The sequence below is a fragment of the Nanorana parkeri genome, unplaced genomic scaffold (assembly GCF_000935625.1).
Source record: "Nanorana parkeri isolate BGI_ZX_2015 unplaced genomic scaffold, ASM93562v1 scaffold56, whole genome shotgun sequence".
In the NCBI taxonomy this organism is placed as follows: domain Eukaryota; kingdom Metazoa; phylum Chordata; class Amphibia; order Anura; family Dicroglossidae; genus Nanorana; species Nanorana parkeri.
The window spans coordinates 2,678,470-2,702,638 of NW_017306324.1; the positions used below are offsets into that span (position 1 = coordinate 2,678,470).

General features: G+C 43.0%; 1 protein-coding gene across 1 annotated transcript in view; it reads right to left on the reverse strand.

Moving 5' to 3' along the window:
• Window positions 1–24,169, reverse strand: part of BRPF1 (bromodomain and PHD finger containing 1) — a 40,623-nt gene extending 16,454 nt beyond the window's left edge. Inside the window, exons 1-9 of the mRNA XM_018576128.1 lie at window positions 24,092–24,169; window positions 18,319–18,927; window positions 15,876–16,835; window positions 10,279–10,435; window positions 7,454–7,549; window positions 5,714–5,845; window positions 5,466–5,615; window positions 3,744–4,053; window positions 2,034–2,357 (exon numbers count right to left, since the gene is read on the reverse strand). Of these exons, the coding sequence (XP_018431630.1) occupies window positions 2,034–2,357; window positions 3,744–4,053; window positions 5,466–5,615; window positions 5,714–5,845; window positions 7,454–7,549; window positions 10,279–10,435; window positions 15,876–16,835; window positions 18,319–18,917 (2,728 nt within the window). The 5' untranslated portion in view covers window positions 18,918–18,927; window positions 24,092–24,169. The remainder of the gene's footprint in view (window positions 1–2,033; window positions 2,358–3,743; window positions 4,054–5,465; window positions 5,616–5,713; window positions 5,846–7,453; window positions 7,550–10,278; window positions 10,436–15,875; window positions 16,836–18,318; window positions 18,928–24,091) is intronic.

Consider the following 24,169-nt stretch of genomic DNA (forward strand, 5'->3'; position numbering starts at 1 on the left):
GTTGCAGCATTTCTTTTGCGTTGGCAGTGGAACGGAACGCAGGCATTGCTTTGTCAAGCGTCCAATCGCATTGACTTCAATGCACTGCCACGCCCCCTCCCGCCCCAGAATGAAGGGAGAAGTTTAGTGTGCCAATGCTGTGCGTTCCGACAACTACTGCTCTGGAATCCGCAATTGGTGTGAACAAGCCCTCAGGGTGGCAGCATGCAGTCTGGATAGGCAGAGCCAGCTGTCACTCACACAGCTGGGTGGATCTCAACAGCATTGTTGGGATCCGTCCCGGCTGCGGCGGTTTCAGTATTTCGGGAGCTGTAACTCGCGATATACTGAGCATTGGAAACGTATCAATATATCTTGCTGCACTCCTTACCGGATAGTAATGAAAACCTGTCTGGTCCAGGTGGGTGCTTGCAATGACCACGGATGGCACCGTGCAATAACAAAGTCCAAGAACGTCACCAGCACTCCAGTATTAACATGAAAAAAGATCAATTTAAATGACCCATATTTGTCATACAAATAACATTCTGAGCCTGATGAAGGGGACCCTGTGAGGCCCCGAAAGCACATGCATTGTATGACAAATATGTGTCATTAAATTGATCTTTTTTTCATGTTTATACTGGAGTGCTGGTGACGTTCTTGGACTTCATACTGAGCTTTGGGTCACGAGGAGATGCTAGTATATGTCCCCCTGTGACCCTTAAGAGAACTATGGGGAAAAACACTTACCCCATAGTTCTCTTTTAAATACTGTCACCTCACTTGCTCCTTGGCCACTGCAGGTAGTCTATGTACCGGGTAAGCGAATACCTCCTCCTCCCTGCAGGCAGTGGTCCTTGCTACTGGCTCATTTGTCACTTTATGACATACAAACCTGTGGGAGAAACCACTGGATGTGTCGGGGTGAACAGGTATTCCATGCACCGGATGGAGCGAATACTTGCAGCAGTACGGGAGCAGAAAAACAGAGTCGCGCCTCAGACTCTGTTTTTCTGTTTGCACCCATACCCACCTCAATACCATCCTCCTCCACACAGCCCCCACTTAACCAAACTAATACTAAAAAAGTTCTGAACAACACAGAACCACCCATCCCCCACCTCCCAGGAGAGCGCTGTCACACAGGACTTGAATCCTTAATTTTTTTTGTGTGATAACAGGGTCATGTAAAGTTGGCCTGCAGGCTTAATGAAAATAATCTCATCAATTCCTCCATCCATGCTACCTAGTGTGAATGGACGATTGTCCAGCTGGGCTATTGCAGTCAGATAGCGGCAGGTTTGCTGCCGTCAGAATACCTGGACAGCGATTGCAGCCGATTGGCTAAAAATATTTCAACCAGCTTTGATTTTCTGATCGAAAGTTGTCGGGTGGAAAGCTGCGGACAGGGCCACCCACAGAGCGAATTTTGGCCTGTTCATCAACCCAATTTTAATGTGCATGCATTACTGCAACGGGCCCTAAAAGTGACATATGGCACAGTGAAATGCCTGTTCTCAAGCGGTGTAGTTTGCTTCCTTTGACATGTGACAGGTATGCCTTACTTACAGCTTCTCCTTCACCCAGAGTTTTTTTATGTAGACAACCATTTCAGGCTACAAGGAGGTGCACTTTCAACAGACATTATTTTAACTGTTTGTAGGCAAGGGCCATCACAATGGTTTCAGGTATAAACTATGTAAACACATGATCACACCTAACAGATATAGCAGCAGTTTCACATTCTAGGACCGAAAATTCAGACCAAACCGTGATTTTCTATATAAGGTAAGCCGAGTGCATTTACACTATAAAGCAGACTTAAGTCAACATGTGGATCTCCAGCAGATCATGATGGGACTTACAGAGCTGTACAGCCACACACGGCCCAACTATGGTAGTGAGTACATTTATAAAAAGACAAAAAAAGAAAAAAAGTGCCATATGAAAGCGAACAATCACACACACAAATGTAAACAGATTTGAAACTAAACAGAGCTGCAGAAGAGGCCCCTGAGAACAGAAAGCAGTCCATTAACACAGGTCAGTACCTTTCCCCGTCTCCTGACTGCTGCTCTCTTCTGCAGCACTGTCCGTCTGTCCATCCTTCTCTGAAGGGCCGCGCAAAGGCAGGGCTCCTCTCCCGCCGCCAGCGCCGTGCCTGTCGTTGGCTCTGTCCCTTCTAGACTCTTGCTGGTGCGCCATCTTGCGACGGATGGATGTGATTTCCTTCCTGATCATCTTGGCTTGGCGCGCTTTTCCTATGCTGTGCTTGGCTGCGTTTACATCGTCCAGCCTGGCTAGCTGGATTTTCAGCTGCTCTTCTAGTGGAAGGGGTTTACGACTGTCAGACTGCGGGGTGCGCTCATAATCTGCTGAGAGATGCAATGATTTACTGATAGCGAATAACGTTATTTGCAATAACATTTCTCTTCAACAATAGAGGCGAGTAATGTGTACGAGCCGACATCATCCAAGAACGATAAGTCCGCTGGACGATGGTGACTCGCATTATGTGGCAGCATTTAAGGATGACTCTGGTCTAAACAGACCCCTGATATTTCCTTTTTAAGATAGAAAAAGAGATCGACACAGAATCAAATCTCTTTTTCTGCAGCCCCTGTTATGAATGAACAGGAAGCCTCTATACTGAGTGCTCCTGTCCATTCATAACCTGTGGATATAGTATCAGTTACTATGTCCACAATCATGAATGTACAGGAAGTGATGTATAGCACTTCCTGTTCATTCATAACTTGGGTAACAGTAAGCATACCATGCCCAAAGTAATTTACAAACACTCAGTCAGTACTGATCACCGAGTGTTTGTACTCCGCTCCCCATCCTGACTAGCCTGATACAGGAGGCCAAGCAGGGCGGTGCGGGAGGAGAGCTGGGCCTTTTGTGACAGCTGATAGCTGTCTCCTCCCCGCACTGCCACCTGACAGTTTCTCTCCTCCCTGCTGGGCGCCAGTCTGTGTCCCCTCCGATCCCCGCTGCCCACACAGGCGGGGGGAGAGCAATGGGGATCAGAGAGAATACAGACCGGCACCAAGTGGGGAGGAGAGAAGCTAGGGATGCACCTTATTTTCAGTCCTTATTGAAAATAGTTGAGAAGTCCAACTGTGAGAGACTTATGCTTTTGACATGTACTTTTAACAAGGACAGACACACAAATCATTGTGGAAAATCCGCCATTCAAATATATACAGAAGCTAGCTAGTGCTCACCCAAGGAGGAAGTATCTGTGTTTTGGGAGGAATTCAAAATACACCTATACTCTTAGAAAAACAAAACAAAGTTGTGCAAAGGGGGGGGGGGAATGAGGGAGACAAGGCATTCAAGTTCTGTAAGCAAGGAAGGTTTTCGTGTTTGCCCATGTTACATTTCATCTGTTTCTGCATGCATCCAAATAGCCTTTTTTCACCTTAAAGCGGAACTCCAGGCAAACAGCTATATACACAGATTAAATACATATACGTGAGCTGTCTTACCTGCAAAATTCTTTTAATTCTCGGAGTTCAGCTTTAACTACTACATAGCTGATACACGCACAAATTGAGCAAAGCTCAAGACCAGGTTTAAACTTTAATGAAGGTGGGGCTTATCACTAAAAACAAAAACGATGGGGAGGGTGTGGGCAGCATTTAAAACCTGATGCAGACCCCAAATCTCTTCTCCTTAAAAGAATAACCCAAACAGATTTTTGCTGGAGTTGAGATAAAGCCTATAGATGGCACAGCTCCACAACGTCTACGTACCATTCTCCCGATTATGACGTCCTGTCTCATTTCCTGCTGTGATTTGGGGAACGTGCATTCCGGTCTCAAAATCAATACCAATTTTCTCTGCCTGGCGGCGAGCCTGTCGGATCACTGCCGTCCCCTGCTCTTTTAGTCGGGCAGCCGCTCGGTAGAAGATGGTGTCCTTGGCATTGTACTTGATGCAGTTGTTAACTATCAAGCTAAAGTCCTCCTCAAACTGGTCAAAGTTTTGATAGCGGAGAGCTTCTAGGTTAGCCTTCATCGTTTGGAAGTCCATCGGCTTCTTAATGTGTTCTAGGTAGTCTGGTCGCTGAGATGGACAAAAAATAAAAGCACCAGGTCCTTCATAAGCAGAAGCAACTTGCGAGATATATTTCATAAAACAAAACAAAACTGAAATAATTGAATGTTAAAACATAGCAAACTGATCCGCGATTTACTGCAAATTGGACAGACCAAGTGAACCAGACACTTCAGAGGGAAGCAATTAGTGGCTGCTTTGCATATACAAGTGCCGAGTTCAAATCTATAAAATAGCATTTAAAGCTGAAATTCAGGGAAAACATACAATTACAATGTCTATCTCTACTTAAATCTTGGTGAGCTTTGTGTATTTCTTCCAGATTTGTGGGTAACTCTTGTATTGGAACTTTTATTTAGTTGACAGGCACATCAAAATCATTGAGAATAAGCTGAAACTGGTTAGTCACTGCTGTCCTGTAGGTACAACCCAGAGGGGGCTACTCCTCACTTAATGACCTACCTGTTTAACGCCTGTCCGGACTTACGAACAGCTCTCTGACCTGTTGGTGATGTACACAGTACAAGTACATTTACAGTTTGCAATCTTAAGTAAAATCGACCAGCTCTCGCAATGGTCTGCATTGTACACTATACCGTATATTAGAGACGATTTCCTCTATTCCGCACTTAGCGACTAATTCACCTAACCTAGTTTCCAGAATGGAACTCAGTTGTTCAGTGCATAGCATCTGTATTTTGTGTCTAAATTTGTATAGGGTATGGCTTACATCAAGTAGAGGCAGATCCCAGGGGTCTGGTAGCCAACATGACTAAAGAAATGACAGCTGCCACCTAACTTCATAAGTCTTTAGTATTTTAATTTCTTCAATTAAAGCCTATCTTCCTGGCTGCTTAAAGGACACTTCAGGCTGGGTTCACACCTGAGCGGGTTTTTTATGCTCGTTTTTTTCCGCGTTTATTCGTTCAGTGAAACGCGCGTTTCACTGGCGGTATGATTTTTTTTTCTATTAAAAAAAAAAGTTTTTTTTGTTTCACTTTTAAACTTCCAGCCGGCTCCGCCCCCCTGCGATGCGGCCACTCGCAAGGGACGGAACCCGGAACTCGGCAGCCGCCGAAGACACCCCCGATCCACACTCGGCAAAACGCCCCAAAGAAGCTCCTGTACTTCTTTGGGCGTAGGGCGTTTTTCAGCGCGTTCCTACGCGCTTGAAAACGCCCAGGTGGGAACCATGCCCATAGGCAATTATTGGTTTTCATATGTTGAGCGTTTTACAGTGTGTAGGAACGCGCTGTAAAACGCCCAGGTGTGAACCAGGCCTCAGTCTTACAAATGAGCTCAGCCGACCTCTGCTTTGTTCTGTGTGCTGGAATGCTGCAGAAGTAGAAAGGTCATAGACAATACACATTGATGACATTCATGAGATGTAGATAAGACATGGGTGGAGATTGGATTCTTACTTTGTACAGTTCTGTTACCTCGGAGAGAGGAACCGGCTCAGTAAACAAATTGCTGGTATCTTTCTCTTGCAACAACTCTAATGTTTTTCTCAAGAGAATAAGAAAAGGGGTTAGCTGGACTTCTAGAGCCAACTGCTGGATTTTAATCTGCAAAACAGAAAAACAGGAGGGAAAGTCAACATGGAACAATGGCAAACTGTGCAGGATGAAAGATGTTCTCAAGGAGGCATTAGTTCGCCCTGTACCGTTTCTCTCTTCAGCTTCTCCCGCTTGCGTATCAACTCTACCAGCAAGCGTGCCCGCTCCAGGTCATGTCGGAGCCTTTGCCAAGACTTTAACTGTTCTTTCAACACCCAGTTTTTGTCCGTAGAGTCTTTCTGTTGAAAGAGACTCTTATTAGGCTTGAAGTTTTATATAAATACACACTTTTAATGACAGACAGTATAAAGGACGACTGAGGCAGAGTTCTGGTGGTGAGATGAGAAATGTGACTGTCAACAGAGCTGTCTTCCTGTGTTGCAATCCCAATGAAGGGCATTACAGATTTAAAAAAAGCCAAAAGAACTTTCTGCTGAAAATAGATGACAAAAAACACACATAGACTGGACATAGGTTCATGAAAACAACAGGACCAGCTTGGTGCACATAAGGAAACTAACACACATACAAGTGAATTGTTTAATGTTCTTTTAAGAAGGTGGCTTGTTTTTTTAGATCTTAAACATCTTCAACTTTTCCCATTTAAAACTAAAAAAAAATGATATACAGTGGTACCTCGGTTCACAAACTTAATTCGTTCCACGATTCTGGTCGCGAACCGAATCAAACTGTGATCAGACCGCGAGCTCGACTAGAGGAAGCCACGACCAGTGTCAGAGCGGGGAAGATGGCTGCGGCTGTGTTCGTCACCCGATGCGGAGTTCGTAAACGGAAGCAAAATTTTGCTGAACTTCCTGTTCGCGAACCGAAGCGCTCGTGAACCGAGGTACCACTGTACTTACATCCTAGAACCTGATCATACAGTGCTAATCTTCAGGAATATTTAAGCACCTGTCAGTCAGAAAACCACACGTCCGCCTCCAAAAATTTTGCAAAGCCCAATGACTACGAGCAAGGTTCAGTAACTCATCTCAATGGCTTTTCTCCATATCGGTCCAAAGTAAAATCTCATTGCTTCTCAAAGGTTACTGCACACAGTGACAACAAGCTGTACTACAATATTAAATAGCAATAACCCATTTCTGAGTGCAAATATGTCTAAATGATAGCCTTAGAATTATTCTTCTACTCCAGCGTGCTCTGCGATAAGCAATATGTGTTTATGTACGTACCTCGTTGGTGCGATTATTTTTACATATGTGCATGTACGGCCTTTCTTTACATGTATTTGATTAATTTAAGTTTTTTTTAAACTTATCTGTATTGCTATCACATGGTAGCACTGTGCAAGTGACAGGTCTTTCATATGAAAGTATTAGGGGTCTTTTGAGCCCTATTACCTCCCCTGCACTTTGCCTTAACAGATCAAGCCCAGCCACCCCGATCACTTCTACAATAAAGCCCAGAGCCCGCTGAACAATTTTAAAACACGGTCATGGCTGCCATTACAGCCGTGAGCTTGTTTTAACTCTTTCAATGCCCTGATGTGAGGTACATTTAACTGGCAGCAAAAGTTTAAAAGCTTAAACAAAGCGGTTTGAGGCATGCCAAAATGCTTTGCCAAAGCTTGCTCTACATGCAGCTCTTATACAAGATGTAGCTCATTTGAATAAGGTCTGAAAAAAAAAAAATGCTTGATCATTACACTGCCAGAAACAAATAATTTTGTTTGAGATAAAGGTATACTAAAAAAAATAAAATAAAATGCACCAATCTCAGACTGCATGGACATGGACCACGTGTTAACAATCCACATACAGGTAAATCATGGAATTTCAATAGAAAAGCAAGTCACTGTCACTACAATGCATGCTCCTTATAATCACCTTCACTGCTTGGTCTCCAATCTCATTGTTTGGTTTAGAGATTGTTCCCTGGTGAATAGAGGTCTCTTCAGCCAAGGGTATCCTCCACTTCATCTCCTATTGGGAGAATACACGCTTTTAATTTATTCATGCTCATAGGAAAGTACTTACCCAGCTTCTATAATATCCTAGGCTGTCGTTTATTATATATCGTAAAGAGCTCCAGATGTATTCAATAAGCACAGTTTTTAAAGTAACAGTAACCACTTTGCATCCCTATATGGAATTTTAGATGGTACACGGCAAAGCCTGTGCTGACATATTGCACTGCTTTAACATCATTCAGCAATAACATGAACAGGAACACTTATTAAAACCACTGCTACATATATCAGTCCTATTAAAGCAACCCTGTCATGAATCTAAAAACTGCCGAAACTCAAATGAATGTTACTACTCACCTTTTCCACTAACTGCCACTCCGCTGCAGAAGAATTATCCCCAACAGAACATTTGATGCTGATCTCCTGTGTTCCCTGCAGTGCTTGCTGGTTCCTCCCACCGGCCTCCACATCACTTTGGTGTCCCGTACTGATGTGGAGGTCGGCGGGAGAAACCAGCAAGCGCCGTGGTGGACACAGTAGTTCACCACTCCCAGGAGTGTTGATTTTCCAGCACATTTCAAGGAAAGATTCATCAGCAGTGGAGCAACATTCAGCTGAAAAGCTTTGTATTTACATTATTCTTTTGCAGGGTATCATTTATAACGATTTTTAGATTTGTGACAGGGTTGCTTTAAATAAAATGACACTTGTACTGAGCAAAATGCATGGACTGCCACGAATGTGGAATTTTATGTAAAAATTAAAAACAGTGACCAGACAGGATTTTTTATTGCAAGAGACATACTAGGTCTCTTCTGTGCTAAAGGGTTCTTGCTTGCTTGTTTACCTTCTTATTGAAAATGTACTCAGAGCTGAACATGCAATTTGGCATATGTTGTGATTTATGAACTCTCGCACATGCGTGTGCGTTATGTTATCCTGCAGCAGCTAATCAAGAGGCTTTGAGCTCCTGAAAATGTAGTCTGGCCATACACCTTACAATTAATTTGCAGATTTTCTGTGGTCAGATGGAAATGTGCAACAGATTCCTCCATCTACACTTAACTGTGTGGATGGAGTAATCTCCACCTGGGCCAAGCTTCCGTAATCTTGCTAGTCGGCTCTCAAAACACCTGAACAGTGCCTGCATCCAAACAGATTGTTCAGGTATTTTGACAGACAGTGGGGCTGAATAGCAAGATACTGAAACTTGGCCCAGTGGGAGATTCCTTCATCCACCCAGTTTAGCATAGATGGAAGAATCTGTTGCACTTTTTCCATCTGACCATAGAAAATCTGCAGATAATTGTAAGGTGTATGGGCACCTTTACACTTGAGTCACGCACCCAGAACAAGCATGCAGGAAATACTTGTTCTGTGCCGGAGATTTAACGTATTAAAACAACTGGCATGACAGCCAGACAACCACCATTTATTAAGTATAGATGAGCAATTAGATTTGCACATTCCTGTAGCGGCTCCTAGTTAAGCTGAATGTCAGTCTAACTATGTCTCATTTAAAATGAGCATTGTCACTGTCAGAACCACGTCTTATACAGAAAAATAAACGAGTTACATACTGTGGAGGGAATATATCAAAACTTGACCAGACAGGATCTGGAGCAGTTGCCCATGGTATGGTCAGTTTGCTCAGTTAAGCTTTGAAAATAAAAGACAGAAGCTGATTGGTTGCCATGATCAGCTGCTCCAGATTCTGTATATGTATACATCAATCATACACACACACATATTTAATTGTTTTTCTTTTAATCAAATAGCGGTATTCATTACATGATGGCAAATAGCTTAATTACTTTTGGAATCCCTTTCCATGTGCAACCTGAAGCTGGTCACACACCTTACAATTATCTGCAGATTTTCTATGGTCAGATGGAAAAAGTGCAACAGATTCCTCCATCTACGCCTGCATCCAGATTTGTTGAGGTATTTTGAGAGCCAGCGGGGCCAACTAGCAAAATACTGAAGCTTGGCCCAGTGGAGATTCCTCCATCCACCCAGTTTAGCATCGATGGAGGAATCTGTTGCACTTTTTCCATCTGACCATAGAAAATCTGCAGATCTATAGGCGTAAGGCCAGTTTAAAACTCTTAATATTTTATCCTTGCAATCATTGTAGATTGCTGAAGTAACAGTTTTTTTCTTGCTCCCCTAGTTGCTGTTTGCACACAGTGCACAAAGTAAGGAATTTTAGTGGAAAACACACCTTCTGGAGGCTGCCATTAAACAAATACTGTCTAAATGCAAGGAGTATTCTTAATAGAATCTTGGTGTCCTCTTTCTTTCAGATCTGTGTGCTAATAAAAGACAACTCCTGCAAGAGTTTTCTTTAACAAAGACTGGTCAGTGCTGCTCTCTCCCTGTGCAGGGTGACTGGTCTTGTGTCCACCCCTTCCCGTAGTTTTATGCAGGCAGTCTGTAGTGTGTGGACCTCCTGGGCCGCCACCACAAGTCTGCTGTCTCCACAGGCTATGTAAAGAATATGTACAGCACAGTGCAATATCACTGCTACTTCTACATGGTGATAACGGTGTTTGCGATGGCATTTGATGCACGCAGAGTGGGTTCTTACCCTTTGTGGCTATTGAGGAATATAAATAAATAAAAAGTTTTTGCATGGAGTTCAGCTTTGTGCCATTAACCCCCTTAAAAACTCTTTCTACTTCATTACAAAGCTACAAGAGAAAAACACTGCTCCACCCACCCACCATGGTACTATCTGACCTGCTCACAGTTCCGCTGTGACTGCAAATGTGTCTGTAGGCGGCGCAATAAGGGAACGCCATTCCGGGATTGTCTCTTTAATGTCCAGTAGCTATGTAGCCTCTGCATGAACTGGCTTTTCCTCTGGATGGTTAGGCAGTTGGTGATCTTACTGAGCCTGAAAAAAATATATACAGCCATATTAGATATAAAATATATAAAGCAGTTAAAGTGCAACACGAATGAAAAGCCTATTTTATTATTGCCCTTTCACATGCTATTCCTATACTGCAAATGACTGCATGTGAAAGACTTTCACTTGTTTGCAAGGGTTCTGATCACAGCATGCATGCTGTATTTTCAGAGTTTTGACAATAAAGGGCAACAAAAGGCACCCCTACCTATTACTGCAACAGGAATACGTTGGTACACACATCTAGGAGCAAGTCAATTTAAAGTCTAGACTGCGATTTACTAAAAATATGCACTTTTACAATTTCTTGAAAGAATAAGAAGGCACAAATGCATTTAACAAAATAAAACATTTATCAGAAAAACACTTCAGTTAAAAATAAAAGATGAAATGGATTGCGGAGTGCAAACACATCTGTCACCACCTCACCCCCAGAACTCACCACATGCCAAAATAGTTAAGAAGTGGGTGTAGACCAGGAATTTTTGCATGATCCAGTTACAGTCTGTCACTGTTGATGACCACAGGCAGTGACGTCAGTCCATCACTGCACACAAACCAAGAGCACCTTTGTTACGGCACAATTTTCTCCCCGATTGCCTGACATATGAAAGGCACACACAGCAAGTATCTGTTTCCTTTTCTTCCCAGTAAAGGAAGATATGGACACCTGTTCACCCAAAGATATTCCAATGTGTTCCTGCAAAGCAAGCATGCCAGACTGGTGTTTTATGGCCACACCATAATGCACGTGTCAACACGTGATGCGTTTCCTAAACACTTCATAAAAATGTTTTAGACTGTATACTATTACATGCCCTGCACTGCAATGTGACGTGCTCTAGTTCTTTGGAACACACTGCACCAAGGGAAAAATTCAACTTTTTTTTTTAAGCCTCATTCACACCATATCCGTTGTGTCGCGATCCATTTTTCAACGGATGCCAACACAAGGGCGCCGAAAACTAAATGGGACCAGTTCACGCCGCTGCTATCCATACCGTTCCAGTGCGATGAAAAAAAAAGTAGAGTATGCTTTATGTTCTACTTTTTTTTCAGCGCAACGTAACAAAAACAGATGTAATCGCAACATAATGCAACGGAAAAAGAAATACATTAATGTTTGTCCACTAAGGACATGTTCATTAAAATTAAGTTTGGACCCCCCTAAAAAAACAGAAGCAGAAGTCAACAGAGGTCCACGGGCCGTCTGTAGACTTACGATTTCCTTCCAAATTTCGGTGTGAACAGGCCCTTAAATACGCCAATGATGTGCCTATTTCCTGCATTCGGACTGCGATGGACAATGCAGCTGCTCTGAACCTCAGTAGACATAGGGCAGTCCTATGGAGGTTTATTGCAGTCAATTTGGCCCGAAGCTTCCTTAGAGTCTGACATGCCCCCAGTATAGGCATTTACTAGGAGCGATAACGAGTAATTCTAGATGTTGGAGGAGCTCATTAATTTTCTCTACATAGCCCGACTCTCTTCTAATCATGGCAAAAGATGCTTAAATTTGTCGCAGATCTTGCAACTTTTGGGTTCTGTGTGGAAAAATCAAAAGGAAAAAAAAAAAAAAAAACTTTAGCAGCCAACCAACCGAGGAGTTATAATCATTAAGATTAAGGTTTGTTGCCTGTATGTATAATAGACGAGAAGAGCTCAAGAAAAAAAAAAAAGGACTTTAGAGTGAGGACTCTCATTACTCATCAAAGACACAAGTCTGCCATTACAGGAAACAGTTTGTTTCGTTAACTGGGAACAGGCTGAACGCCAAGATTACAGCTGACATATGTAAACAATGTATACAGATAAAAAGCTACACTGTTAGAAGCTTACCACTCGTCACATGTACCAGCTCTGAGTTTTGTTTTTTTTAAAGATCTGGCATGGTTTGAAGGCTGACTTAATTAATGCTGCCTCTCCCGCTGTTCTATGAACTGATATAATAAGCCAGGAATGGCCTGCTGAAGTTTTTAGATTGAGTGCAGCACAATACCATGTCTTTGCGACCCTCACTTGGTTTAAAGCTCAACTCTAGGGATAAGCATGTACTGTCTAAATACAAGCATGAGCCATGCAAATTCTTACTTAAATCCTAGTGTGTTTTGTGTATTTCTTCCAAATCTGTGCAGTGATCCTTTGTAAAACTCTGCTTCTGTGCAGGAGCTTCCTGTAATAAAGAGTGGTCACTGCTGTTCTCTCTCCTTGTGCAGAGTGACTGGTCTTGTCTCTGCCCCCTCCAGTGGTAAAGACCTGTCACTGCTGCTCTCTCCTTGTGCAGAGTGACTGGTCTTGTCTACACCCCCTCCTGTAATAAAGATCGGTCACTGCTGCTCTCTCCCCTTGTGCAGAGTGACTGGTCTTGTCTCCGCCCCCTCCTGTGGTAAAGATCGGTCATTGCTGTGTTCTCTTTGTGCAGAGTGACTGGTATTGTCTCCGCCCCCTCCTGTAGTCTTCGGCTGTGTAGTGGGTGGAGCCTGCTGGGCCCCTCCCACAGCTCTGATCGCTGCACAGGCTATGTACAACACAGCGTTGATGTCACTGCTACTCTCACAAGATAACTGGGTATTCAAAAGGCATTTGGCACACAAGAAATTGATTTATAGTCTTCATGGTTAGTAATCAATATAAATGAATGTTTCTATGCCTTGAGTACAGCTTTAAGAGAATTCAACTACATGAGGACTGAGCTGTTCTCCTGTTGATGAAAGCTACACTTCCTTATATAAATGTTGCACTTGAATATGTGAGGAAATGTTTTGTGTCCGATCTCTAGGATAAAATTTTATAAGTTGCAATTAGTACTATAATGGTAATTGCCAATTGCTAAAATCTTTTTCTAGATTTAGGTAGGTATGGCCCTCAGCAGACATAATGTGGCCACTCAACTTGGCCTACTGCTTCAATTAAAATGTGTGACAAGCCTGTGATGAGCTCATATATTACCTATCAACTGCTCTAGGTTCTCTTCAGCTGCAGGAGATGAAAGGAACAACCACCCAAAATGTGTCTCTTCCTGAATGCAGATCAGGCCCATTGAGAGTGGACACGGGTTCTGCAGACATGGCCGTGTTTGCGTACTGCTGAAGAGTTTCCCGGACCAGATAACATCACTGCCTATTACATTCAGGGCCCATTCACACCGGATCCATATGGATCGCAACGCACGGGCACTGAAAAATGAATGGGTTTGAAGGAGGAAAGTTTACACCGTTCCATTATGCTGAAAAACGTAGAACATGCACTACTTTTTTTTAACGCACCAGATCCAGTGTGAACTAGCCCCATTCATTTTTCGGTGCCCTTCTGTTAGCATCAGTTAAAAAGTGGATCACAACGCAACGGATCGGGAGGTACAATTGCAAGTCAACGGACCGTCCGTTGACTTGCGATTTCCTTCCAATTTTGGTGTGAATGCACCCTCAGTCATAGAACTGCAGGGGGTTATGTTAGGATTGCTTTAAAAAAATCAGGCACATTTTCTTTTACAGCCACAAAGTATGTGCATCCTTTTTTCTCTTTTTAATCTATTATGCTTTTCATCAGTGTCCTACACCATATGTTAAGATTAACCTGCGCAGCAAATGAATGTTTACAATCCTCATAGCACATGTAAAATCTGATGTTCCCCGTATCCCTTTGGACCTTCTGAATTATCATGACGTTGAGCTGTAAAACAGGCCATCACTAAATGGGTAGTCCATACAGAAAGATGAGGTCTAGATGGTGCTCCAGAGCAGAACCCAGACACCACAACGTACTTACAAGGAGGTTCCCAATCGGACAAGACCTGCTAACTCTTGCATGATTATCCTTTAGTCTCTCCTACCAGCAACTTGTGTCTGTTGTCCATCAAGCACACTGAAGAAAAAAGTAAACCCCCAAGTGCAGCACTGAGCACACACAGGATAGATGAAGTGGTCTTTCCAAGAAGAGCTAAATGTCATTTGGTCATAGTTAAATTATAAATACTGTAACAGTTAGAATACTGGTTGTTATAACAATGCAAGCAAGCTAAAAACAGTAACTTGTGCAGACAAATCAATGCAGAATTTAAGAAGAAAAGGTCAGACATCCTACAAAAAACAAACAAACAGCCATTTCATTGCTAGGTATGCACAGGTGGGCTAAAAACTATCCCGCTTCTTTTCAAACAATAGTTGGTCATTAGTTTCCTCCAACAAAGACATAACAAAGGTATCGCTCTCTTGAAACCGGAATCCTTAATTATTTGTGTAGGCTCATTGTGTAGAACTGGCAAGAACATAACACCATCATTTACCTTTGTAATGGCTTTAAAGGTTGGGTAGGATTGGAGATTTGGTGGCGAGGTCTCATTCTTAGAGCTTCTCAGGAACAAAAAAAAAAAAGGCAGATATTCCAGTGCTGGATAGGTCGCCTAGCGTTCCTTGAATCTATCAGAGACTGCAAAAATCATACCCCACCACCACTATGTGCCAATGGACAGCCTTAAGGTGCCCACACACCTTACAATTTATCTGCAGATTTTCTGTGGTCAGATGGAAAAAGTGCAACAGATTGGCCCAGGTGGAGATTACTCCATCCACACAGTGTAGTGTAGATGGAGGAATCTGTTGCACCTTTTCCATCTGACCACAGAAAATCTGCAGATAAATTGTAAGGTGTGTGGGTAGCTTTAGGAATTGTGTACATGGGCATTAACTTGCATCACACCTGCTTTTTATCCCATACAAATCAATGGGAATGCAAAGACAGCTTGATGTAGCACAGGAGGAGGGCAAAAACAGCTCTGAAGGAATTAAATTCAGAATAACTGCACCTGAAAGCATGCCGCATCTGCCATTCTAAAGCTTGAATTTGACTGATTCCTGCTAAATCAGCCAAAATTCAAGCAGTGACTGGCCCTGTCGGCAACACCTGGTTCCACAAAAAACGATTGAAAAATCAGGAGGCGTTAGGTGGAAAATGTTTGGCCAAACAGTGCAGGCTTCCTATAAGGTACTGTCACTGTTCAGGGTATGCAGACAGCTGTGGGTGCAGCGGCTGTCTGAATACAAAAGCAAGAGGGGAGAGTAGATGATCCTGTATTCACCCACAAACAGATTTTTTACAAATTTTAAGGACTCTGCCAAAGAGATTGTCATCCTGATCTATTGCTATTTATAACACACACAGGGACCACGGGGAACAAAAGTAGTCCCCCTCCAGAAGGAAGGACAGTGTCAGCACCAATTCAGAGATGATTTGAGGATCTACAGCCGAGTGATACACAAATAAGATACATTTTTGTTAAAAGTTAGGGTACTTGAATGCATTTTTAAGATTTAACTCCTGAGTTTAATATCACTTTAATAATAGGAGATATTGAAAACCTGAAGAAGTTCAGGCCTCCCCAAGCTGACTATTAACTTTGCCTTTCCTATTACTATGAACTATTTACCTGTGAGGAGGAATGCAAGGAACAGACACGACTGGAGCAGCTGCTCTTTTCTCAGCAAGGATTTTCCGGGCTTTCTTCATTTTGATCCTCGATTTGGCCTTTGCCTTTTTTACTTTTTCCGAGCTCCAAACTTTTCCTTCCTCTTCCTCATCATCATCTTCCTCCTCTCCCTCACTGTGGGAGAGGGCTGGGAGTTTGCAGACAGACCCAGGAGGGGTGTGGATATCGCAATACGCCGTTTTGCGGACGCTAAAAGATGTTCCGTTGGCACCCGTTTCCCGCACGGGTTCCATTTTCATGTAGAGGCCAGCCTGCTGTGCACAAGTGACATGGAAGGCAGTGTAGCAGTTTGCTTTATGGCACTGAATACAGGCTCCAGAGCCACGTTGTTTACAGATATAGCAAGTTAGCTTCCAGCGGGCAGGTGGGATGTGCTCAATGCTGTCTATAGGTTCGAGGAAGACTGTATTAGCAAAACAAACCTCTGGGATCCAAAGAGCACAAACTACGTGTGCCCAGCGCCCATCATCTGTCTGTTTAAATGCCCCTCCCTTGTTTGGGCAAAGTGCACAGTCTACTGCTCTAGAAGGCGACTGAAGACACCTTCTACAAAGCCACTGTCCCTCTGGTATGTAGGGAACCCCATAGCACTCCTGGTGCACAGCCAAGTTACACATATCACAGAATAATATCACATTACTATTCTGACATTCCCCATCATTGCAAATGCAGCACACAGCATCCTCATCTATTAACGCGTTTGGATCCCCTTTATTATGGCTTTCAAAGTAGGACTCCTTTTCCAGCCGGTCCATTAGGTATTCAAAGGTCTCCTGTGGGATGCAATTGAGACACTCAGTCTTTCGTCGTTCGTTCATAATATCCAGCCATATGTAGTCCTCTTCATCCATATCATACTCCACTTCTTCATCCATTTCTTCTGCAGACTTTTCAATGTACCTTAAAAGGCAAGTGAGGAAAATAAGAGAGGAGTAAATGCACAACTCTATTAGGCTAGGTTCACACCTAAACAATGAGGTGCTTTGCAGTAACACACACACGTTAACACCATGCATTAATGTATGTGCAGAATAAGGCAGCCCATTCAAAATGAATGGGTTGGCAACACGCCTCAACAGCTCAGAAATCGAACCTGCACCTTTTTGGGCAGTGTGCTGAAGCACACCTGCATCAGCAAGGTGATCCAGCGTGCCATTTAGAATGAATGGCACCTCATAGCACCATTGCAAGTAGTGAGCAATGATGTGCAATAATATAAATAGGGCCTTAGGTAGATTATTGATAATCGGGAATAGCAAACATGCCATAGAAGTACAGTATATTACCAAAATCAGAGCTTTCCAAATTGTTTAATGTTGGTAACAATAAATATTTATAAAGTTACAAAGTCCAATTGTAAAAAGAAAAAAAATGGTGGTCGGCACGGCATGTTATCCACAAATATCAATCCAAAATAAAATTAACCAGTACACTTAAACAGTGTCAGGTTATGTGCTTTTGTTGTTTGCTTGTGAGTACTAGATACAAGCATGCCTGTGTGTGCGTGTTCCAGCAGTACACGCACTACAACTAACAAGTCAAACCTTTTACTACATGTAGGAGTGATCAGGCAGTTTTACAGCTGCCTGAAGCACATCTAGTACATAGCCGGCAGCCAGGAGTGAAAATTAGAACAAACTCCAGGCTGCTATAGTGGCTGGGACTTTGTGTACATGCCAGCGGTGCTGCCAAGGTTAACATTGGCGTCAGCAAAAGGGTTGTCTTCAAATCAACATCTTGTGAACCCCTGTACAGTAGAACTTAGCTTGGAGGAGCAGTACAAGAAGAAAACCCAATGAAATGCATGCAAATATACTGACAAGAGCAGCAAGGGATGACCTTATCAACCTGCTGCTGTTCCTTCACTATCCAACCATAGGCCACGTCCATGCTCCCAGCCTAACTATTTCTTACTGCAGAAGAGATAGCAGTCAGGTCACCTGCTGGCCCACACAGTATAGCAGTCTAATCTCAGGACGGGTAAAAAAACAAACAAATCCTTTGAAAAGGCAAAATAGCTTACAGATATAAAAATTATCTGTTTACTCTGCCAGCCGTTTGCCTTGAGTTCATCTTTAACTAATCGATATGCTCAGTGACACTGATCAAGTCACATAAGCAGGTTTTCAACACTAATTTGTGTTTGTGACACTTGTTCTCACTTGGAAATTGAACTATTACAAATTTATACAAGAAACTATTTATTAGAGATTGGTCTATTTGGGCCTTATCTTATGTATGATTAAATATTATAATTAAAATGTAAAAACATGTGTAAGGTTTTACCAAAATGACAGATGATGCTATTACAGATTAATATAAATCCATTTCCCAGGTGATAAAGAAACAAAACCAGCTAGTTACTCAGTTGTTTTGGACTTACCTGTAATAGGAGGAAGGCCGAGCAGGAGCATCTGGTACATCATTGTCTAGCTCCCGGTAAACCACTTCAGGAAGCTTTTGTGTGGTGCCCGCAGATGCCGTGTGATGATGGTGGTGATTTGAGTCCTTCCTCTTTTCCTTGTTCTTATGTTTTCCAGACTTAGGAGTTGCAGTTGGAGTTTCATTATTTTCCTTATTGCTCCCATTCTCAGGTGTTTCCTCTGGAGCATCGTCATCTTCAGAAACAACATCCAGATTGTCAAAGATGCTAATACGGTGGACCTTTCCATGTAACTCCACTTCCACCAGTCGCTGGGCCTGAGCATACGTCATCACCTCACGACTGGGCGACTGGGACAGTTCAGAGTTAGAAGGTGATTGCTTATTGGCAGAACGAGGCTGTCGTCCTTTCTTTTTTGACCTGCGGATGGGTGTCTGTTGCTGAAGCGGCGGGTTATCATGGTCATAGTGATAGAGGTGGTACTCAATCCCACTGTAGCTTTTATAGATTTTGCGACAGGTACCTACAGGACATTCGTAAGGCGGTTTTGTGGCCCTTAAGTTATGGCAATAGGTCTTCACATCAAAATCCACACCCATTCTGTTACATCTGCAAAAGACAATATACATGTCAGGTAGCATTAGGAGGCGATTACTGTATCATGCAACTAAAAAAACTGTATGTGATTGCAGACTGAATCGGAACACTTCCTATGCGAGGGTGAACTTAATTCAGTCAGACCCTTAATTTCATTTTTGAATGCAACGATGGTTAGAGCTTCTGTCAGGTTTTTTTATTGTAATCTGTGTCTCTACTGGAAAGATTTCCCCTCACTTTTTAACAAGACAGGAAGTGAAGGAAAATCACCCCAGTGGGAGACCAGACAGAAATACAAACATGACAGATGTTTAAAGAAGAACTGCGGGCAAATTAAATCTTAACCCTTGCAGTGGGGCTACCCCAACACACTGTAAGGGTTAAGTGCTCATTTTGTCTGGGTAGCTAAAAGCAATGTTTGCATTCTCAGTCTGATCTACAGCACCATGATCTAACTTCGCATGTGACTGAATCACCTTTAACATCTTGCTGTTTAAGAATATTTTGGCTGCCATTTGAAACTAATTTTGGGTCACTTGTTTAGAAAAAATATACCACAACTTTTCTTTTACACCACTGTTAGAAAACAACCAGTAATTTACAGGTCTGACCCCATCCCTAAAGTGGAAAAGCAATACACTGGCAAAGTCAAACAGTGCACTAGTATATACATCAGACCAAAATGAGATGGATAAGCTGGCTCCTCCTTTTCATTACGGTTATCAAAAGACTAATTTTCTCTCTATACAATAAAAACTTAGTGTATTCTCGGCTCAGTGAGCACCAAATATTTTTGGATGATAGTGTTTTTATATGCTCAATGTTTTCTATATTTCCTTGCCTGAAACATACTTAAAATATTTACAGACTAACCCTCTACTAGCGTATATACTAGGCTGTATTAAAAACCCAAATAATATGGTTTTAACATATAGGCAGAAGCAAATGTTTGCTGTGTACACAGTTTTACATGGGTGCCATGCACTTCAGTTACGTGGTTGTAGGACACAGATTTGAAAATGTTTGCATCTCACTGTAATCATTCCCGAACTAACTGCTCCTTAAATAAAATCCTGGCCAATGAGCGCACTTTATTTTTACTCTAGCAGAATCACACCAAGACAGAGGAACAGTGAATATGGCAATAGGCATGTCCATTGACCTGTAGTCCCAAATCATGAATATTTTGGCTTGTAGAAGAGAGGAGTTTGCAGAAAGCTCCAGGAGGAATCAACACCATCAGGCAAGGTTTTCAAACCAGAACTAGCATACAAGTCTGCTTCCTGACTAGTGTTAAAATACACTTGTCATTTTCCATACAACCATTCCTGTATGCTGCTCCAGGAGATCATAAACCTCAACAGCAAATTTCAACTATTGGAGATGTCAATGCTAAGAACTGCCATCATGGCATCCTCCTCTATAATGATTCACAGTTTACGCAACCTAGCAATGCACTAGGCATGGTTTCTTACAGTGATGCTTCTAAATGCAAAAAGGTTCATACTGCAGCGCATGGTTCTCTTGCAAGTGGTCCCAACTGGCATCTGGTGGCATGGACAGTTCCAGCAGTATAGTAGCACAGCATAAACAAAACATAAAGCATCTGACAGGAATGAAATGCATAGTATTCAGATATGTCTCCTGCACTCCTTACAGCGATTAGAACCAATAACAGCTGTGGTGCTCGTAGTGATAGTCACAGATGGTGGTGTGCACATCAAACATGTAGAATGTGAAGATCACCAGCACTTGAGAAAGGACATTAAATCATTGTGTTCATTTATTGAAGCAAATCATCACATACATCAAATAGCCAATGTTTAGGGGCCATGCAGGGTCCGTTCATCAGGGCAAACATAGTGAACTCATCACTATATGTGCCCTGATGAAGGGCAAACATGGCCCCAAAACGTTGGTTATTTGATGTATGTGATGACTTTCTTCAATAAATTAACACAAGGATTTAATGCTATTTCTCGAGTGCTTGTGATCTTCACTTTCTACAGGTATAGAGTGCCGGCACCTAGAAATGCAGATACCTGGAAGCAGCTTTCCATGTTCAGCATTGCCTGACTGATGACCATCATAGCCCCGACACTTTCTGATAGTGCCAGAACTTGCCCGATTCTGTCCCAAAATATTTATTTTGGCTCATCACCATGATGGGCTGCCTCACTGGCCAACAGGAATCAATAGGAAAATGTAGCAAGTTGCAAACAAGCTTTGGTACTACCAGTAAGTGCAGACACCCTTCCCCATCAGAATAGCATGACGCTCAAGCAAAGGGTGCAGGTACCTGCTCTTCATACACATAAGTAACTTTCTTTTTGCTTGTTAAAGGGGCTACCCCCACATTGCAGACGTTAACTGCTTGTTTGTGTCTAGGTAAAAAAACAAAAACACATACTCAGTCAATGCTCTAAACTGGCTTCTTCTTAGCCCTCGTTCACACCTGACCGTTTTGTAGCGCGTTCTACGCTCAACGAACGCTCTACAAAACGTTCAAAAATATACATTGCATTGTAGTCAATGGCCTCGTTCCCACCTTGCCGTATTTCCGCCCGTCCCTAACGACATACAAAACGGCCCACGCCTGAAAAGATCCAGGTACTACTTTGGGCCATTTTGTAGGGCGTTTTCCACAGCCAAGTAGCCTTCGGGGTCGCGCGGTAAAAACGCGCATATTACAATACGCCTAGGTGTGAATGGGGCCTTAGACCAGCCCTTCCAGATTCTCTCTCCCTCCTCTGCAGCGGTCTAAGGTCCCGTAAATAATCACGTCTACACACAGTGAATACAGGAAAAGGCAGGCTGGGGGAACGCTCTGACAGCTGGCTGCTTCGGGTGACTATATCTTCATTATTTTTCTCCCTAGACACAAACGTGCACTTAACTCTTGCAATGCGGGGGTAGCCCCATTGCAAGGGTTAATTAAAAGTTTTCCTGGAGTTTTTCTTTAAAGGGACCGTGACTTTAACAAAGATGCACCGCATAGCTCATTAACTGCACACTACTACTAAGCAGGAAGCACATATGGCTGCCCCCATATAAATATTTATAAAGCACACATACATTTTTTTGTATAAAGTACTTAAAGAAGACCTAAACCACAACTGGGTGAAATGTAGTTTGCTAAAGCACTGAGTATTATAAATGAAGGCAATGCTTCACCTTTTTCAAATGAAGTAATGCTCATCTACCCAAACCACTTCCTGTCTACATGTTCGCTTCATTGTCAACTGCACATCATTGCTCTGAATCGGCTTCCTGATAGTAGAAGCAGTGCACCATGGAAACGTCAATATTGTGTAGGCAGCAGCACAGCATTACTTTGGACCTTTGGTCATTCAGAATGAATGACTGAACATAGTATGAATCCTAAAGAAGGACTAAAGGCAATTTTTTTTTTTAAGAGGGTTATAACTTCTGTTGATTTACTTTGTCCTTTGTTTTCCCATTGAGGAGATTCCGTAATGCTTCCTATCCTAGTCACATGAGGAAGTTGTCTCCAAAGTGAGGGAAATCCCCCCCTAAAGTGACACTAAACTCAGGAGTTAAATCTTACAAATGGATTCAAGTACCTCAACTATTAACTAAAATGTATGTTATTTGTGTATCACTCGGCTGTAGATCCTCAAATCATCTCTGAATTACACTGTCCTTCCTTCTGGAGGGGGGCTACTTTTACTCCCCAAGGCCCCTGTGTGTGTTGTAGTCACTGCTCCAAGCTCACTCCCGTGATGGTCTACAATCTCATGTTCAGTTTACTGATTTGTATTGGGATTGTAGTCCATCACAGGAGTGAGCTTGGAGAGGTGACTACTTCACAACACACACAGGGACCGTGGGAAACAAAAGAAGCCCCCCTCCAGAAGGAAGGACAGTGTCAGCACCAATTCAGAGATGATTTGAGGATCTACAGCCGAGGGATACACAAATAAGATAATTTTTGTTAATAGTTAAAGTACTTGGATGTATTTTTAGGATTTAACAACTGAGTTTAGCGTCACTTTAATTGTTACCAGAAATAGTGTCACCATTGGAAGATTTGCCCCCTATTCCTGTTATGGTCACAATTTGGGATTTTCTTTCACTTTCAGTGATAACATTCACCAGGACAAACAGAGAGGGTGAATCTCCCTAACAGGGACATGGACAGTAAGAAAAACCTGACAGCTGTTCTAATTCTTCTCCACTCCATTCAAAAGTAAAAATTGTGGCTTCAGTTGCACTTTAAAGGGTTATTTCACCTCTACAGTACATCTTTTCTCATTCCAGCACCCCTGTACATTAAAAAAAAACTGCAGTTTTTTTTGCTTTTCTTTTAAAGGAGCTTCTTTTCAATGTCATTCCTGAAGCTGTGCAGGGCCTGGAAGAAAAACCCCTAAGTAGGCGATCCCTTCACCTTGTGCCTTAGTTGGCAGGACGTGCCGGATATTGGGAGCCCACCCACCCCCCAGGAATGGGTGGTCCGGCTCATTCAAAACCCACGCACTGCACGCTCCCCTGACGCACAACACTGATCTCAGACACTACTGCGAAAAGCACAGCGCATGTGCTTTATAAAGGGCCAGACCGCTCGTTCCTAAGGTGCTGGGGCCATGCTTCCAACATCCGGGGCATCTTGCCATCTGAGCAGGATGTTGGGGTTTTTTTCTGTAAAATGGGGTGTGGCCTACCAGGGTTTTTTCAGACAGGTCTGGAAAAAGAAAAACCTTTTTCTTTTTTTCCAAATCTGATCCGTGTTTTCTTGAATATATCAGGGACACTGGAGCGCACAGGAAATTGTATTGTAAAGGTGGAGTAACACTTTAATTCCATCTATACACCAGTGTGCATGAAGCCTCGAATTGCTGACCTGGAACCGGAGTACACACCGGCAGTTCTGTATTCATAAACCACTTGCCTATTCAAGTCATGGGCTGTAATGGCAGCACAGCCAGGGCAAGGCATTTTCAGGCCTGCAAGGGCAGCCCCCTAAATCTGTCCCAAGACAGGTACCCCACATTACACACACACACTGATAACATTGTTTACATTCAGCTACATATAAAAATCCCAAATAAAGGAACCAGTCCTCCTTGAAACAGCAACCCTCCCCCATTCCCCAGGGGGTGCTCAGTGACCTCTCCCCGGGACGAGCCGGCCACTGAGGCCCTTTTCTAGCACTCACCAGGCTGTGGTGGCGGCGGCTCATGTCTGGCCGCAGACCGAAGAGAGAATGGAGGACTAGGCCTCACAGCCCGCACCG